The sequence below is a fragment of the Castor canadensis genome, chromosome 1 (genome assembly GCF_047511655.1).
Source record: "Castor canadensis chromosome 1, mCasCan1.hap1v2, whole genome shotgun sequence".
NCBI classification, from domain to species: Eukaryota; Metazoa; Chordata; class Mammalia; order Rodentia; family Castoridae; genus Castor; species Castor canadensis.
The window spans coordinates 133,241,310-133,259,467 of record NC_133386.1 but is presented as its reverse complement, the minus strand read 5'-3'; the positions used below and the strand labels follow the sequence as shown (position 1 = coordinate 133,259,467).

The 18,158-nt window shown below is 44.2% G+C and overlaps 2 protein-coding genes across 11 annotated transcripts in view; one reads left to right on the top strand and one right to left on the bottom strand.

Annotated features, from left to right (window-relative positions):
- Positions 1–15,501, top strand: part of Rnf169 (ring finger protein 169) — a 96,857-nt gene extending 81,356 nt beyond the window's left edge. The window contains exons 5-6 of the mRNA XM_074082875.1: positions 7,293–7,392; positions 8,027–15,501. Coding sequence (XP_073938976.1) covers positions 7,293–7,392; positions 8,027–9,208 — 1,282 coding nt within the window. The 3' untranslated portion in view covers positions 9,209–15,501. The remainder of the gene's footprint in view (positions 1–7,292; positions 7,393–8,026) is intronic.
- A 1,531-nt stretch (positions 15,502–17,032) lies between these two features.
- Positions 17,033–18,158, bottom strand: part of Xrra1 (X-ray radiation resistance associated 1) — a 64,145-nt gene continuing 63,019 nt past the window's right edge. For all 10 annotated transcript variants that reach the window (XM_074082928.1, XM_074082922.1, XM_074082914.1 and 7 more), the window contains one exon: positions 17,033–18,100. In XM_074082928.1, the coding sequence (XP_073939029.1) occupies positions 17,847–18,100 (254 nt within the window). In that variant the 3' untranslated portion in view covers positions 17,033–17,846. The remainder of the gene's footprint in view (positions 18,101–18,158) is intronic.

Here is an 18,158-nt window from a genome sequence, read left to right as displayed (position 1 = left end):
ACGGGCTCCACTGTCTAGGAGGAAGATGACCTTTCACTTCTCTACTATTATGGCTACCCAGGGCTCCTCAACATTGATGCTAAGAAGTGGAGCCTGGACAGGAGGCCCCAGAACCCATCAATCCATAGGAGGTGGCTCCCCGCCTTCCATCTGGAGATGGGGGTGCTTAGACCTCCAGAGGTTACCTTTGAAGAGAGGGCAAGGTCCCAGTGGGGGCCAGAGTTCTCTCCTGGGCTGTCCCCCTTTTGGGCATTCCTTGTGTAAGTGCCCTTCCTGTCCACAATGGTAGCAAGCTCAGGATGTAAACCCCTGTTGGGTGGGGCACTCCCTGAGAGCTGTAATTAGTTCAAGATTTTTTTAAATCCTTTTTTCTTTTTTTAGTGATGTCCTGGTTGCAGCATACAGACATGGCTAGTTGTATTAGTTGGTCCAGTGATTTTTTCCCCTTCAGCCACAGACTTTTGGAGTTTTCTATGGATAGCTGGGGCTGATTGAGTTAGAAATTTATCTTTGAGGAGAACCTGTGACTCTGGGTCCACTGTGGTATGTTTTTGGATAGTGTCTTTAAGCCACTGTAGAAAGGTAAGGGGGCCTTGTTGTACTGCAGTCACCTGGGAATAGTTCAGAGGTTTAACTTTGGCCCTTTTGAGTCCTTTCACTATAAGATGGATGAAGTAGCATCGATGCCATTCATCCTCCTCATCATTTTGATCCCTATGTGGATCTGCCAGGGAGACGGCCTGTACCCCCATGGGCATGGGCATATTTATTTCCTCATTTCCAGGTGCCATGCGTATTGGAGCTCATTGTAGATGGAAATCGTCTCCAACCTGAGTGGCCTGGGCCAGCACCCATTGCTTTTCTAATGAGGAAAGAGTCTGGTCTGGTAGAAGAATAATATCCTTCCATGCCAATTCAAAGGTTTGGATCACAGAGATAAAGGCTTGTATGTATTGGTCTAGGGCATCAGTATAGCTACCCAGATCTTTTAAAATCTCCCTTAGATCTGATAATTAGAAGGGGACATAGACTCATCCTCTTCTTATCACTGTCTGTTGAAGGGGGAAGCACCCATTAGGAGGTTCTGAATATTGGGGTGGCTTAGAAGGTAGGGCAGAGGATGGAGCAGTAGGGATGGAGGCCTTCTCATTGGTAAGAGGCTTTTCTGGTCCTCCTTCCCCATGTTTATCCTGTGGCTTACAAAGAATGGGCAGTGTTTGAGTATCTAGATAGCAATTGTGGAGTCATTCTGGGTGGTCCCAGAGATAAAAGAAAAGCTGTATATAGGAGACCTCAGTCCACTTTTCCTCCCTTTTGCAGAATAGGTCTAATTGGAGTATGATATTATAATTTAAGGAGCCTCTGAAGGCCACTTCTCTTGGTCACCCAAGGGATATTGAGGCCGGGCCTCTGTACAAAGAAAGATTTTCCTCTCATCCCTTTTTGGGGGAGTGGCGGTGGATTGCAGTCACTGCTGTGTATGGCTGGCAGCTTTGGATGTGTGCTGGGCCCTTTTTATGGATTGCCTTAGCTGTGGCAGATGTCACTGCTGCACCCAGGGAGTCTGGTGGGATGGGCCAGCGTCCCTGTGCACATGTGCACCTGTTTGTTTTCCCTCCTCCCCTCATGGGAGTGGAGTTAGGGTGTGTGCGTAGTACAGCTGCAGTTTCCTGCAGGCGCCTTCATCTCCACTGGCCGATTTAAAGTTGGTGTGGACCAAGGGGCATGACAAACTAGTTGTGGGAGTAACTCAAGAAAGTCATGAGGTACCATGGTATGAGTTTTCCATGAGAGGCCAGGGTCCCAGTAAGCACAGGGAGGGGAAGGCAGACAGAGATGAAGGACTAGGTGGCAGGACTGGGGAGGGAGTGTGAGTAAAAGTATGTCTGCTGCTTCTGGCAGGGACAGAAGAGGCAACCTGACGTCCTAGGTAAGGAAGTGGGGCAGAGCCAAGAGACAGGACACACGCCTGAGGGATTAACGATTAGGTGTGTGCTTTCAGGTCGCTCCCACTGAGTGGTACTGGAACACCATCAGCCACACAAAATCTCCACTCTTGGGTCACTGCCTCCAGCAGATGGGAAAAGACAAAGATTGCCAGGTGCCAAAACCAATCAGGTCTCCCCCAACATACCATAAGGTGTACCTGAATAAACCCCAGGCTTGTTCTTGGCCTGCAGGGAGGGAGCAGAAAGCATCCCCAGAGCGAGAATTGCTGTGAGACCCAAGTTGGCTAGGAGCTGTTGGTTCAATACCATGATGGGAAAGTCCCTCAGGAAGACAGGAATAAAGAGAGACTGGGGGAGCAGCACAGGGAAGTCTGCTTTTGGCTCGTCCTCAGCAGGGGGTTTCCCCCAGCAGGAGTATCCAGCAGGGTGCTGGACACTCATGGTCATACCTTAGGCAAGCTCTTGCTGGTTTGGCACTCGGTCATACCAACTTTGGTCCAGGAGAGATGGCCTTTTGTGGTCACCAGAAATGTTACATGCCGGTGTGAAATGTTGTGGGCTGGTGTCGAGGGTGCTTGCCTTCACAGGCCAGAGAACTGGCTCGTGAGGCAGCTGATTGACTTGGAATGGCTACAGCTAGAGCAGTGTTGCGGAGCCCAGAAACCGGTGGCTCCCTGCTCAGGTAAAGGCTGGGGGTTTTATGGACACTTCAGCTCTGGGTTAGGGTAGGAGTTAGGTGGGCTCTTTCCATTGGTTGTGGATTTGTGGGCTCTCTTAGCTGGTCTGTTTGCCCCATATGGGAGGGAAACAACCTTGAGAGCATTTTATTTGTCAGCCCCATGGCAGATTTATGAGACCCTGTATCTCCTCCTCAGGGTGCAGGAATGCAGATTTATAACTCCTTCTCAGGGTGCAGGGCTCATAGTGCTCTCCGTGGGGGATGGGATACTTGCTCATCTGTCCTTTAGGTTCTCAGACCCAACATAGGCAAGGGTTTTATTCCACAATTTAAGATTTCTTCCTTTTCTACAATCGAAATATCTAGAGATAGCATAAAGTAGAGGTTAGGAGTATGGAAGAAATGAGGAATGGAGATGGGAAGTTCTGTGAAAACATAAATATTAAACTTGAGAAGTTGTGTGTGGGCAGTAGTCAAAACAATGATTGAAGGAGAGGAGAGTATGAGAAAAAGATAAAGCAATGAGTTAAAAGAAATGACAAGGCTTTCTGATGGCCGGGGCAAGTTGTGCACTTGTACATTTGTGTGTATTTGAAATGGGGATAAAGGAATTATAACAAATCAAGTGCTTATGAAGAGGATAGATCATAGTAAAAGTAGTGGAGTTTGGTTAGAAAAGGATGATCGCTTAAGGAAAATGGATGTGGAAATTAAGGAGAGTTTAGAGGTGTCAGTAATATCTTTGTCATTTTAGAACAGAAATATTCTGGTAGTTTTCAGAAAGGCCTGGAGATAAGGTGAGGGATAGAATCAAGGGAACTAGCCTTTTATCTAGTGCTTCCTGGTTTTCCCTGCCATGTCGAGTACTTTACTGACTTCATTAATTCTGCAAGATTTATAATATTCCTATTTTACAGCTAAAGAAACTGGTTTCAAGAGGTTAAGAGGCCACCTTAGTTCCAGAGCAACTTGTAGGATGGGTTGATGCATCCCACATTCCTCCCCAGAAATGTCTGCATGCACACAAACACTCTGGTTAAGTGACTCACCAAGAACTTCAGCTCAGTAGAGAGACAGAGATGGGATTGGAACCCAGTTCTCTCTTGATTCCAAACCTGTATTCTCTAGAGTTAACTGTTGTTAGAACTATATGACAAAAAAACCCATATTTTAATCTCTTGCTTGAAATGCTCTGCCTTTGCAACAGAAGGCTTTCTGTTTTTAAAATAATTTGTACGCTGCCTTATTCCAAAAAAAAAAAGAAGTTACTACAGAGGAAGATGAGAAGCAGCCTAATTATCCCACTGTTTGAAGAAACTTAAATCCTTTTGCGTTATGCTAGCCTTTTTGGACTAGAGCTATGAAAACAGTGCTACTATCCTCGGTCAAAAAGTATATGGTAGTCTACATAGGAAGCAGAGTTGGGAGGATCACAGCTTGAGGGCAACTTGGGCAAAAACGTTTGGGAGACCCTACCTCAAAAAACAAACTAGGCATGGTGGGGCACATCTGTAATCCCAGCTACACAGGAAGTAGAAGTAGGAGGATTGTGGTCCAAGGCTGGCCCATCAAAAGCAAGACCCTGTCTGAAAAATAAACTAAAGTAGAAAGTACTGGAGGTGTACTTCAAGTTGTAGATTGCTTGCTTAGCAAGCTCAAGACCCTGAGTTCAAACCCATGTACTGCCAGAAAAAAACAAACCAAACAAACAAACAAAATAATTTTGTATATTTCTAGAATTTTCTGGTTAATAGTTTTGGGCTGTAGTTAACAACAGGTAGCTGAAACTTTGGAATATACTAGCAAATGTTCAGGATAGGCAAATATATAAAACATAGATTAGTGGTTGCTTAGAGCTAGAGATGGAAAATTTCTGATATGATAACTGAACGATATGGGTTTCCTTTGTGTGTGTGTGTGTGTGTGTGTGTGTGTCTTTGTCTTCAAGGCATGACTTCAGGATATGCCAAAAGGGTATGATTAATAAACTTGTATGGTATAGATATGTGAGAGACAGAGTAATGAATGAACAACCAAGAGTGTGAACTATGTCACATTTTTATATTATACATTATCATTCAAAACCTTTTAAACAGTGTTTTAGAAGCATTAAGTCTTCTAGCTACTTGCTTTAATTTGTAACTCAGACACACTGTTGGTTGGGTGTATTTTTAGTCTAACTAGACATCCCAGAAAACCATCTCATCTCTTGGCAACAGAAACTTTTAATCAGTTGACTTTCAGACAATGCTGCTTTCTCTTGTTCCTAACTTCATTATGTGTTCAACTAGAGACACTTTCCTAGGTGTGTTAGGTCTCTTCTACGACAAAGTAGAGTAAAATTAAGTTATTTTAGTATGCTGTGGCAGTAGGAACATAGGCCTTAGAACTAAAGATACACTATGGTTTTAAGTTCACCTCAGCTGTATAGAAAAGGGAAAATTATGTTCTTCATTTCTCTGTCTACAATTTGGGGATTACATACCTATCTGTATGGATTCAGTGTGATATAATATATTTAAAACACTTAGCATGGTGCCTGACAGATAATGGGGTCCAAATAAATGTTGACATTTTCCCCCCCTTTCCTTAAGGAAGAGACAGTTTTGCACATATTCTTATTAATTTATGAGAAATTTATTGATGATATTCATTATGTGCCAAGTACCATGTTTGGGTTTGGGGAGACACAAATGAGGAACAGACATTTAAAGTATATTTGAAGCACATGACCAAGCTCACGGTTCCTGACTGTTCTGAGCCGGCATTTTGAAGCTTCTTTACTTAACCAAAGGCTACACTGACAATAATAATAATGTTAGCTTTATGTTTATGTTCTGTATTTTTACTTTCATGATTTTAGTGACTCTTAGTGTCACTCCATATCCCTCCAAGTACTTCTTGGGCTTCAGAGCACTGCCATAATAGTAAAACCCTTTTCTTACCCAGTAATTCAAATAGGTCTTGCCTGTATCTTGAATGACACTTTGCCTGGTGATGTCAGCAAAAATGGCAAGGTGAGGAATTCTAAAAGCCATCCCTTTGACAGTCAAAATTAACTTTAGTGGAACTCTAGAAACTAAGTTTATAGCAAATAAGTGAATGCTTAATCAAGATTTCATAAAAAACCTGAATCTTGACATTTACGGAACTCTCTTGAATCACTGATGACTGAGTTAACAGAATAGACCAGAATAGACAGAAAAGCCACATGTGACAAAGACTAGACTTACAAAATCAGTTTTAAAAAGTTTTTAAGTAAGCCAACAACTGCAATCAGAGAAACAAGCCCAGTGGAGGAGAGTGAATCTTATTTTCATATAATATATTACAGTATAGTTATGGATGCATGGCAACATTTTTGGTCAACAACAGGCTGCTTATATAACAGTATACACCATATAGCCTAGGTGTTGTAGGCTATACCATCTAGATTTGTGTTAGTACATGCTATGATATTTGTGCATTGACTTTTGGCTCTTGTGCATACTTTTTTTTTTTTTTTGGCAGTACTGGGGTTTGAACTTTGGGTCTCATGTTTGCTAGACAGGCTCTCTACCACTTGAGTCGCTCTGCCAGCCCTGCATACCTTTCCTTGTATTGTGTTGATTGGTTTGTCTGCCCCACTGGACCTGATTCCTTGAAGACCTAGAGTGTGTTTCATTCCTTTCTACATTCCCAGTGCCTGGATAGTGCATAAGTATCTGGCATATAGTAAGTGTATGATAAATGCTTGGTGAGACATATATTAGGCAAAAAAGGTAAGAAATTAGTTGTAATCTGTAGGGCAGGTGATAGTTATCTGCATGTGGTTATAACACAATCAGACTCATAAATGGTTCTGGGACAACTAGATATGAAGTTAGACCCCAACCTCAAACCATATGCAAAATTAAGCTCAGAATGAATCAGAGACCTAAATGTAAGTGGCAAAACTATAAAACCCTTAAGAACAAAACACTTGGGGAAATGTAGCTGCAGAGTAACTGCTCTCTTATAGAATTTATCATGCTAAAGTACAGTGGACTTCAGCATATAACATGGGTAATGTGGCATTTGTAAGGAGTTTTGTTTGTATTTTATAGGTTGTAATGTCATAATATAATACATAAAACAAAAATCATGTGTTCTTGAAGTCCCCTAAATTGCCAGGATTTAGACCTTTGGAAACTGAAATATAATGAATTATACATTTCATTTTGATTCACTACCTAAAAATACCACTCCTGTGCATTTTTGTAAGTACTTCAATGTTTACTTCATAGAAAGGCTGATTTAGATTGCTACAGGAGAGGTTTAGGTCAAATGAAAAGAAAATTTTGTTTGTAAAGTTGATTTAATGTTGTATTTACCCTATTAAGAAAGGTGAAGTTTCCCTACCTCTCGCCAAGCACGGCAGAACAGCCGTGCTTTAGGCAGGGTCTACTTTGGAAACAAAAGGTTGAACAAAATGTCCTCTTTGGAGCACTCTTTCTGTTTTGGCAAGGTTTGCACTTAGAAGAATGTGTTTTGTTAACAAATAAACTCATTTTCTATTGTAGCTGCCCAAGGGAATTGTCTTTCTTGGTGAGTGGCTTAGAATGCATAAAAGAGATTGTTATGTTTTTCCTAAGCTAGTATATGGACTAATTTTGACTGTTTACCTTTTATTTGTTCCTTTTTAGGAAGCTAAACTCTAAAGTGCAGAGGAGTCAGAGCTGCAGTGACACAGTTCAGGACAGAGTAAAGAGCAGACTCAGAGCAGCTCCACCCAATAAAGCCAAGGTATACCTCTACCTCAGCTCCTTGGGCTCCCTAGCCCCACCCATAACTTCCCCTACACCCAACAATGGAAATTACTCCAGATGAGAAGAGGCAGAGTATGTCTCAGGCATGTTATAGAATTCTACATACAGATGTGAAGGAGGAAAGTTTAAATTAGTAGCCAGAGTAGTAGGCCATTAGAGAAACTTTTTTAAAAACTCTAGATGAGGTATTCCCCGCTCAGATTTTTCTTTCTTTTTTTTTTTTGGTGGTACTGGGGTTTGAATTCACTTGCTAGGGAGGCAATGGCTCTACCACTTGAGCCACTCTGCCAGTCCCTCCTTTTAATGTTAGCTGTTTGAGGTGTGTAGAAGTTTCTGTTAAATGGTGCATATTTTAGCTTAGGGAGTTTTCCCATTTCCTAGGTTTATCTCACCCTTCCCCTCTTTTCTTGTATTTGTTTGCTTGTTTTTTGATGGTACTGGGATTTGAACTCAGGACCTCATGCTTGCTAGCCAGGCACACTACCTCTTGAGCCACTCACCAGCCCGTTCCCCCTTTTCTTGTCTGTCCCTTCCCTATCCTTCTACTATTTGTAGGAATTATGTAGAAAAAAATGCATGTATGTATATGTAATATTTTTAATTTCTTCCAGGTCACAACTATGACTCCAGCCTCCAATCCCATCATTGGTGTGCTCTTGTCCACTCAAAACAACCGCTGCCTCTCAGCCCCTGACTTAACCATCGAAAAGCGCCTGCCCTTTAGTTCCCTTTCATCCTTGGCTTCCTTGCATAAACCAGAGCGCTCTATCAGCCCTGAGAGCAATGACAGTATCTCTGAAGAGCTAAACCATTTCAAGCCCATTGTCTGCTCTCCATGCACTCCTCCCAAGAGACTTCCTGATGGCCGTGTACTGAGTCCCCTCATCATCAAATCAACCCCTCGCAACCTCAGCAGAAGCCTACAGAAGCAGACTTCTTATGAGGCTAGTCCACGGATCCTCAAGAAATGGGAGCAGATCTTTCAGGAGCGGCAGATCAAAAAGACCCTTTCAAAAGCCACTCTCACCTCCCTGGCTCCTGAAACAGGAGAAGACTTACCAAGTTCTGAAGGTATGCATTCTAGCAAGGAGAAGCCCCTTCTGGCTTTAAATACAAGGCTGTCCAGTGGGCAGGTGCTCTCCGAGTACACTGGACCCACCTCCACTGACCTTGAGTATTTCCCCTCTGGTAGCCAAACAAAAGTAGAACAGGGCAGTGATAAAAAAAGAAGCACTGAGGTCCCACTGGAAACTTGCTATTCTTCAGAACTCAGAGAAGCCAGTGGGGCTTCTTTAGAAGGACAACAATTTGAGGGGTCAGGGTCAACCCCAGATGCTATGTCAGACAAGACCTGTATAAGCACAACCAGGAAAATCTCGACAGTTAACTCAGTACTACCCCAAAACAATGTTTTGGGTGGGGTCCTCAAAACAAAGAAACAGCTAAAGGCATTGAATCATTTTGACCTAGCTAATGGTGTCCTGGTAGACAGCCTAGATGAGGAACCACTTCCGTCTTTGCGTCGGGGCCGGAAAAGACACTGTAAGACCAAGCACTTGGAACAAAACGGCTCCCTAAAAAAACGGCGACAAACCAGCAGTGAAGGGGGTCTGGCCCCAAAAGACCCAGTGCTGCGGGAGATGGAGCAGAAATTGCAGCAAGAGGAAGAGGACCGGCAGCTGGCTCTGCAGCTACAGCGCTTGTTCGACAATGAGAGGCGGACTGTGAGTCGGCGGAAAGGAAGTGTGGATCAGTATCTCCTACGGTCCAGCAGCATGGCTGGGGCCAAGTAGCATTTAATGAACAGTGTTAACTATTTTAAGAGGTCTTTGGGCCTTGATCATTTATCCAGAGTTGCTGAGTGTTCTCTCACATTGGGTTTCTTTTCATTGCAAAACATTGTCTAATAATGGTTCTAAGAGGTTTCAAGGTCTTGATAAAGTACGAGGAACTGCATCTCTGTTCTCCCTGACCCAGGCCAAAAGCACTCCTCACACGGAGTGACCCACCTCTGAGGCTTCTGGGCTAAGTTTGGTGGCACTCACTTGGAATGAGATTTGGAATGACCTTATTCAGGAGAATAATGGCCAGAGTTAGAAATGGTTGAGGAAAGAGAGGATACCTTCTCAAAGTGATAGACCTCCTGACTTCTTTCAACAGGGTATTGTCTTAAATCAGCCTTGCAGATAAAAAATTAATTCGTCTTTTTTCCAAAGTGGAGCAGTGTAGTAGTACTTTGAAAGGTCCAAAATGATAAATTTTTACATTCTTTCTCTTTGCCCTTGCCACAAGTAGCTCTACCTACCTAAATCAGTTGAGCATATGCTTCTACAAAAGTTCATTTACATTCTCTGTTTAAAATACAGTATTTGATTCATGCAGTACAGGTGACAGATCACATTCACAGACATTGTTTAACTTGGTCTTCCTAAGAGACCTAATTTTTAACAATGGAACTGCTGTGCACACGTTCAGGTTCTCTCAACTAAGTGGCATAGCCCAGACTGAAGCTAAGTATCCTGGCAACAAATCCCATGGATTTCCTACACGCATGGGTTGTACGAATGAACTGCAATCCAAGGGTATGCCAGGGTTATCTAGAGAAAGCTGGCTGGGCATTGGCATGTGCCCAACAGTGCATAACCCACCTGCAAGTTGTTAAGATTGATGGGCTGTGTAAGCATATGCTGTGCAGTTCTCCCCCTTTCCCCATTTACAGTCTTCTGTTTTCCTAGGGGTTCCAGCCTGTGAGACGAACTGCAATGGGGCTTCATTATTACTTTCCACATGGTAGTGGTTATCTGCAATGTTGATCTAAAATCCTAAAAAACTTGCCCCAAAGTCAGGTAAAGAACAATGCTGAAACTCCATACTATGGAAACAAGGTATCTAGCTGGATACAGCTGGTAAATTCAGTCCCATGGACCTTTGGGGTTTACTTTTTAGCAGCTGACACCATGTGTCTTTTGCATCCTTAGTGGTGCTTGGTGCTTCTGCCCTTCTGGGCTCATTGAGAATAGGGATCAGGTTGATTTTAGGGAATCTCAGATGGGCTGGCATTCCCTTAGTATGAACTGTTACCATAGTCATGTGACTGGCATTTTAACAAACCTTCCAGAGCTTGTATACCCCAATGTATGCCGTCCCCCTTGAGTTGCCCCAGCAGGAATTGCAGTTTTTCCAGTGATACTGCCTTTGGTCAAAATGTTTCTGAAATTCTCCCCTAAGTCTAGAAACATCTAGAGACGTAGGCTCACTCCTAAAATGTTGGAACTCAAGGGACCTTAATGGTTATCTGTTCTAACCTCCTCTGTTCACTAAGGCAGAGGCCGAGGCCCAAAACAGACTCACTGGTCAAGGAAGTACATATAGCACCTTCTTCTCAGGGCAGATCTTTAATCTTTTGGAGGTATAGGAGAAGAAAATTTAAATGTGGAATTAGTCAGAAGCTATTTGAAGCCTCTTGAAGAAAGGTGGGTTATCCAGAGGGTTATAAATGTGAAGTAGTCAGAGCCATTTTCTCCTTCAGCTCATTGTTCCCGGACAGTTCCCAAAGAGGAGTCCAGCGATGTCAGGCGCATTGTGGTCATCACTGAGATAACGAGGAGTCTTTAGTGACTATTCTGCCTGGGAATCATCCCTCAGCTGAGTGTATGTATGCTGAGTGTTTGTATTCCCTGTGCGTGCATGTGTGCAAATTATGTTTTAAAAACATATGCCAGTCTCACACTTTATATTCACACCACTTCATTCTAGATCCCACGCAATTTACGGCCTCTGAGAGGTGTTAGAGGTCATATTAGTGGCCCAAATAGAAGAGCTGGCACTTGGCCTTCAGAGGCTAGGGAGAGTGACCTTACTAAATGCTCAATAGAGAAAACTTACCAGTTTTTGCCATTTTGTGTCATCCCTTTTTGATCTTAGTAAATATTATTGGAAGACAAATATTATTGGTAGTAACAAAGACACTTATTTTTCCACTTCTCACCTTTTTCTATATCTCCAGTAATTTAAAAAACACTTTCAGTTGGAATTGATTTTTTGGTAAAAAGAAAAGTATTTTTAATAGATGAAAGATATATATTTTAAATATTTCCCCAAGTTAATACTTTCATTTTAAGAACGTTTACAGCATTAGCAACAAGTTTAGGCTTCGGGTTCAGCGTAAAAAACTATTACTTGCTAAGAAAATATTCCAAACACTAGATCCAGCTTATTGACTATCCCCTATGTACTTACTGTTATGTCCAGCATGGTATAGACAGGTATTTTCCACACTTCCAGCTGAGCAGTAGTCCTTCAAATATAGGCAGAGCAGTTTAGGTTAAGGAGAGAAGCGACTTAATCTTTACTCTGCTTGGCTTTGGAGAAGGAAAAAAAAAACTACTAAGGTATTATCTGCATTTTAAGATGTTTCTGGCCAGGTGTGGTGGCTCACACCTGTAATCCTATTTGGGAGGCTGAGATTGGGAGAATCAAGGTTTGAGGCCAGCCTGGGCAGATAGTTTGTGAAACCCCATCTCCAAAATAACCAGAGAAAAATGGAGTAGAGGTGTGGCTCAAGCAGTAGAGGATGAGGGTGAAGTCCTGAGTTCAAACCTTAGTCTCACAAAAAAAAAAAAAAGATGTTTTCATACTTAATAACTAAAACCTGAAAGCTTTCTGAAAAATTTCTATCTCTTGTTGCTTGACTGTGAATATGAAGTTGGTTACAAATAAGAGTTGTGACATGGATTCCTTGGGGAAAGCAATAATACAAGACAGGAAAATAGAGTGGGGAGCTAGAATGAGAGACTTACACAAAACATTTCTCACAAATCACAGAAGCCCTCACTGTGCTCCTTGTACATATGCATTTTGTTTTTCTTCTTAGAAGGGAAGTTATGAGAGGTGGGAAAGTGGGAGTCATTCTGATAGGAAATCTAAGAAATGTGGTGCCCTCAGAAGGAGCCTCTCAGCCCTGTATCCACAGCGAAGGAGACACTTTGGGAACATGCTCATGACCTGTTGATTGTATCCATTGGAAGAAGCTGGGGCCTGTTGGGCTGGTAGCAAATCAAGGCATGTTACACCCAGCCTCTGGCTCCTTTACTTGTTCCTTTAAAAAAAAAAGAAAAAAAAGCTTAAGTCTGACTGAGGCTTTCTGGGAAACCTTTCCTAAATTGCTTCATTTGTTTTTTAAATTTTTCCCTGGAGGAGGTGCTAGTTATAAATGTCTTCTCTTCTTCTCCTAAGGGAAAAATGCCCTTCAGAAACTAAAGCTTCTTAATTAATTATGGTCTGATTACAAACTGGCCAGTTGACTACAGTGGGAAGCTGGTGACAGAAGGCTGTGCTCATCGTCCTTTCTGTTCATTTGCTAGGTGTCTCTGAGCTCTCATACTTGTGCAACCCTGTGTCAGGTCCTGGGTACAGAAGGGGAGAGTCCCTGCTGTCAGAGCTCAGTGTCCCGTGGAATGTATTTGAATGTGTGGCAGGAGAGTATGTTAGTGGTCTTGTGGAAGGCCGTTTGTTTATAGCAGTGCTCTTCAGGTGGCCCTGTTCAGATGTCCAGCACTCATCAAGCTGCCTAGAACATTTTACATATCCCATCAGTATTTATGAATTTGATTGCAACATAGCTTTTCAGTTCCTAGACAGTTTTATTGAGGGAGAATGAATCTTCTGTAGTAATTACAAAACAGGAACCCCTTTTCAGGAGCAGCTTTTAGCTCAATCTCCTAGAAATGAGGCAGGCTGTGGATCACTGACATGGTCAAAGGCAGAACACCCTTCACTTAGTAACCTCTGGATCCCTTCTCCAACCCGACCTTTCACCAGAGCTGGCAGCAACCTGGGATTCCTTCCCTTTTTCCTGCCTGGCTTCTCACTGAAGTGAAGAGCCAGCAGGAGAGGGCGAAAAGAAAAATCAAAGGCTGGATCATAATCATAGGATATGATAGCTGGAATGGGTGTGGAAATCATCCAAGCTGTACTTCCCCACCCCTCTTATTAACAAATGAGGATCCAGTGCCTGGTGCCCTATTTTATACTGTAGTTTTTTAGGGTCTGAATAAATTATCATTAAAGCAGTACACATACAACTTGCAAATGGGGGCATACCCAGATGATATAGGTTTTAAAATAGCTTTTGACTTTGATTTTTTTTTTTAGTAAAACTAAAATCTACTGGTATCTCCTGAGTATACACATGTAGGGAAAACCCGTATGATATAATGTAAATGTGGAATCTTGGAACTGATAATTTTTTATTGGAATAACTATCATTTAAATTACTAATGGTTAAAAGCTACCCAGCCCTTCATTTTTCTTTCAAAATTGGAAACTCTTTAGGGTCTTAAATCTTTCTTAGCCTGTAGAGTGGTCTTTTGACCTGGTCTTTGGAGTGAACAGAGCTGGTTATAAATTCTTTTGACTCAGTGAGAAAGCAGGCCTATGGGGAAGGGGTTTGGGGGTAGATTCTAGGGAAAGAGGCTGCTGAGTAAATTTTCTTCTAAGGGTGATCCTGAACTGCATCTTTACCCATGATTGTTGTCCTGTATCTTTCTGAAGAGGACTGTTCTGTAGAAGAGACTTAGAGATATTGTAGAGGTCACCAGTTTAAAGATTAGTCAAATTGGATGAAGGGAAAAAGCACTAAGACTAAATGAGCAGATTGTTCTATATGTATTATCAGTGTTTTTTTGTTTTTGTTTTTACTTCTAAGGAAAAAAGATGTTCTCACTCTCCTTTGTGAGTGTATGCTTCCTTAATGTCTTTACAGAAAGGTGGCAACTTTGCATCATGTTTAAGGCAACCTCAAACTCTGAGCAGGCTCCCTCCCTGTCTTTCTTGGTGTCTCAACTTCACAAAGGGTTGGACAAAGCCAAGGAAAGCAAGGCTTATTCGTCTTACTTTCCTCTCACTCAATACGAGAAACAAACAATCCTCTCTTCAAACAGCAAGCTGTTAAAGCTCAAGAGGCACTTTTGGCCCCGAGTGCAGATCAATATGACAGCAGCCAGATGTGCAGTTGCTGGCATTGCCTACCCTCCAAGCTGTGCCACCAGTGGGAGCAGGGGCTCCCCCCTCAGAGTCAGGTTGGCACCAACCCTGGACCTCCAGCTGAGCATTTACAGTCCTGAGAGAACAGATTCTATGCAAAAGAGGAAATGATTAGCTTAAATGCCACCTAATGGATTTTTTTTCCCCTTTTTTGCGCCTGATGTGCTGTTTACTCTTGACTACGTACAAATATGGTTGTCCTCAGAACCTTTTCCCTTCCCGCCTAGAAATAGAAAATGGAATGTCTATTGGCTTTAGTCAACTGCTGCAACTCCCTGGTGGTCTAGTGGTTACAATTTTTTCAGCCTGCTGTCTACACTAGAATTGGAGGATTGGCCTTGGATCCTTGTGAACTGCCACTTCTGGCTGCCCTTCTCCACTCATCACAAAGAGTGTTTTGACAAAGACAGAGAACTTGGAACAGGGAGGCCCTGTCAGGGATGTTTTTACCACAATGAAATGGTGTGGAATCAAGTGGGATGATGTGTTATTTAAACAGTACCAAAGTGCATTCTTCAATGTATGTTTGCCTGCTTCAGGCGAGGCCCAAGTTGAGAATACAGTAAAGCAAACTCATGAAAGTAAATGTTCTGTTTCATATCAAAGTCTTGTCTCTGAAGAGTGATGTCAGACAAACATGGGCTAACCTTAGACTATGTGTTTGATTTTTTGTGTGCTATCTTTGGGCTGAGAGATAACCCACACTGAAATGCCTTGCTTTGGCATTCAGAATGATGGGAGAGAGTAGGTGCTGGGATGGGATTTCCACAGTGTACAAGTACATCTTTAAAATAAGTTATCTCCAGTTTACAGTTTACTGTCATTCTCACATTCAACCAGTCATGCTAATGAAGGCACCAAGAAAGGGTGTGGAATGAGTGAGCAGGACGACAGTGCCCTTGCATGTGAGGGCTGAACTTAGAAATCTGATTTTTTAAAATACCCTTTTTTGGAACAATTGTTCAGAAAGCCATCAAAATACCCTTGGCATCAGGTTCTCATCTAACAGCAAATATATTCCTGTTCCATCTAAACTTGGAAAGTGGATGTGGAAGGCTGTTGTAAGAGTGCCATACATGGTAGGCCATGCGTGAGGGATCTTTGAAACCATCTGGCCCAAAACCTGCAAAAGGAGGGTGGTTAAAATGAACATGTAGCTAGGTGGAGGTATAAGAACAGTACTTGTCTCTTGGTCCCTAAAATAACAAAATGCTACCCATACTGCTCATTAATTCTCTTACAGCTGGCTGTGGAGGGTGGTGAGCTTCTCATTCACAGATGGAAACTGTGGCCCTAGTAGTTCTTCATAGCCTAAAAGCTGAGCCCTCTCACTCCAAAGCTGCTCATTGCTTCTGCACCCCCTGGCCTAAGCCATACTGAAGAGCGGTGCCACCCGCTACAACTGGCCTTGGCTAACAGTGTGGTTCCAGTTTCTGTCTGGACTCCTCTTGGGACTGGGACTGACAGGACTAGGAACCAGCCTGTCTTCATTCTGCACCCACTGTGGGGCGGGTGGGCCTGGGGCAGTGTGGGCGTTAGGCACAATCTACTTCTGCATCAGTCGTCCTCTCTCTCTCAGCCATATTTGACTCTCAGAGTGCTCACTGGCATCTCGGGTGACTTGAAAAACAGCTCAGTATGGAAGGCTTCAAGGACACATCTAGGTTGAAGCTGAAAGGACAGGAGACATGAGCTGCCATGTGATCTTGCTAGGCCTTCCTACAGGAGTAGAGTCACTGGGTACCATGGCTTCATTTTTGGGGTTCTGTATTGCCATCATTTGGTTGTGTGAGGGAAAAGGAGTCAGTACTCTCACAAACAGCTAATCAGATAAGGAATTAAAAATTATCACCAACTCAGCAAGTCTAGGAGAGTCAAGCAATGTATTCAGCTGGTGTCTAACTGAGAAAGTGGTGTTTGGCCCAGGTTAAGTGCAGCTTTTTAAGAATGTTCTCACAGTGAAGCAGATATACTCTTGGCCAAAAAGCAGACCACCAAGGGACTTAGGCAGGACAGCCTAGCTCAGCTACTTGGGGAAGAGTCCAGAAGCTGTCTTGAAATCGGCACATGGAAGTGTCCAGGGTCTGGCGTTTTCAGGCCTGAGAGTCTATGGTGTGGTCACGGTTCTGGTGGAAGGGAGCAGTCCAGGAAGAGCTCCAGAACTGGAACCTGGTGAGGTTGGCAGTGTGACTATTGGAATGGGTTCTCCTAACAGTAGAGGAAGCCTGGTTTGGACCCCAGGAAATCCACGCTAGTAGGTCAGCAGCAGCCACGTGGCTGTGGCTGTGGCTCTGGCTCTGTGGTACACATGCATATGTGCATCTGTTCAAGTGCCTGCGTGAGTGGGTAAGAGGTACCTTTGTCCTTGGTGTGACTTGAATTTTTATTACCTGAAGGTAGATGTATATGTATGTCTGGGTAGCACCGCATCTTGATGGCAGGCATTTAACCAGCCACTGTGTGAGGCTGTGGAGCTGAGTACAACAGCACAGTTGCAGTTTAGGCTGTGGGAGGCTCAGCTGCCTTGCTGAGGACCCATAATCTTGTGTCACTGCTTCCTGGATCCTAGGGACTGCAGGTCTGTTACCCAGGCCTGAATTACGGGCATTCCCCAGGACAGGATCCTCGAAAGCAAAGGTTACCCACCCAGGTGACGAGGTCCCATCCAGTATTCATCCCCAAATGTGCATCCTGGAATCCAGCCCAGTGGTCTTCCCCAGATCCTCCTCTGTAGCAGGTGCTGTAGACCCGCACACGTACCAAAAATGGGGCAGCCTCAGCCTGTCCTGACTTACTGGGAGCCCAGGTGACTGCTCAGCCCTGGGGTGTTCTGGAGACACAGTCAATGTGCATTTGCATTGTGTCTTTCAGCAAGGAGATTACTTGAAATCTCCATGTAAGCCCCTCTCCTTTCTGGATCTGTGACCATAGCCCTGTGATTAACGGCACGTTCCATCTTCTCCCTCCCAAGTGAAAAAGCTGCCCCACAAAAAAAACGCAAGACCTCAAGCCTTTGGTTTTGCCGGCTTTTCTGTTTCATCACCCCCATTTTCTATCACTTATCACAGCTGTTGTACGCATGGGACTCAAATGTATGCATGAGGGGCCCCATAGGACACCTCCAGGGATTCTTCCCAACTGTGACAACTCTGCTGTGGCCGGGGGGCTTCCAAGGAGCCAGGCACCCACTCGACTGCTTTACGCACCATTCTTTATTGTTGCTGCACCAGGCACCAGGTTCGGCCTGGCCCAGCCTGGCCCGGGGAGGTCCTGAGTTCCTCACTGCGCTTAGCGAGCGAGATGGAGCCAAGCGCCCAGGCCCTTGCCTGGCCCGGCCGTCCAGGCGTGGTCAAGGGCGCTGAGGCCTCGGAGAACCCGGGCACTGCCCTAGCCTTGTGAGTCGCTGGCCATGGGCTCCAGGCAGAACTCATCCATGAACTCGAGGAAGCGGCCGAACTTGGGCTGGCCCTCGCCGAGCGCCGGGAGGGCGGGTTGCGGCGGGCCGGCTCCGAACACCTTCCGCAGCGAGCCGCGCACCAGCCGCCGGTAGCGCGCCCGGAACTCCTTCAGCAGCCGCTTGGCCTCCAAGTACTGCTTCTGGTTCACCAGGCGCTGCTCCGGGGGCCCGCGCAGCACCGCGCCTGCGGGAGACCAGCGGGAGCCGCGCCCAGCTCGCCCGGTTCCCACTCAGCGCGACGC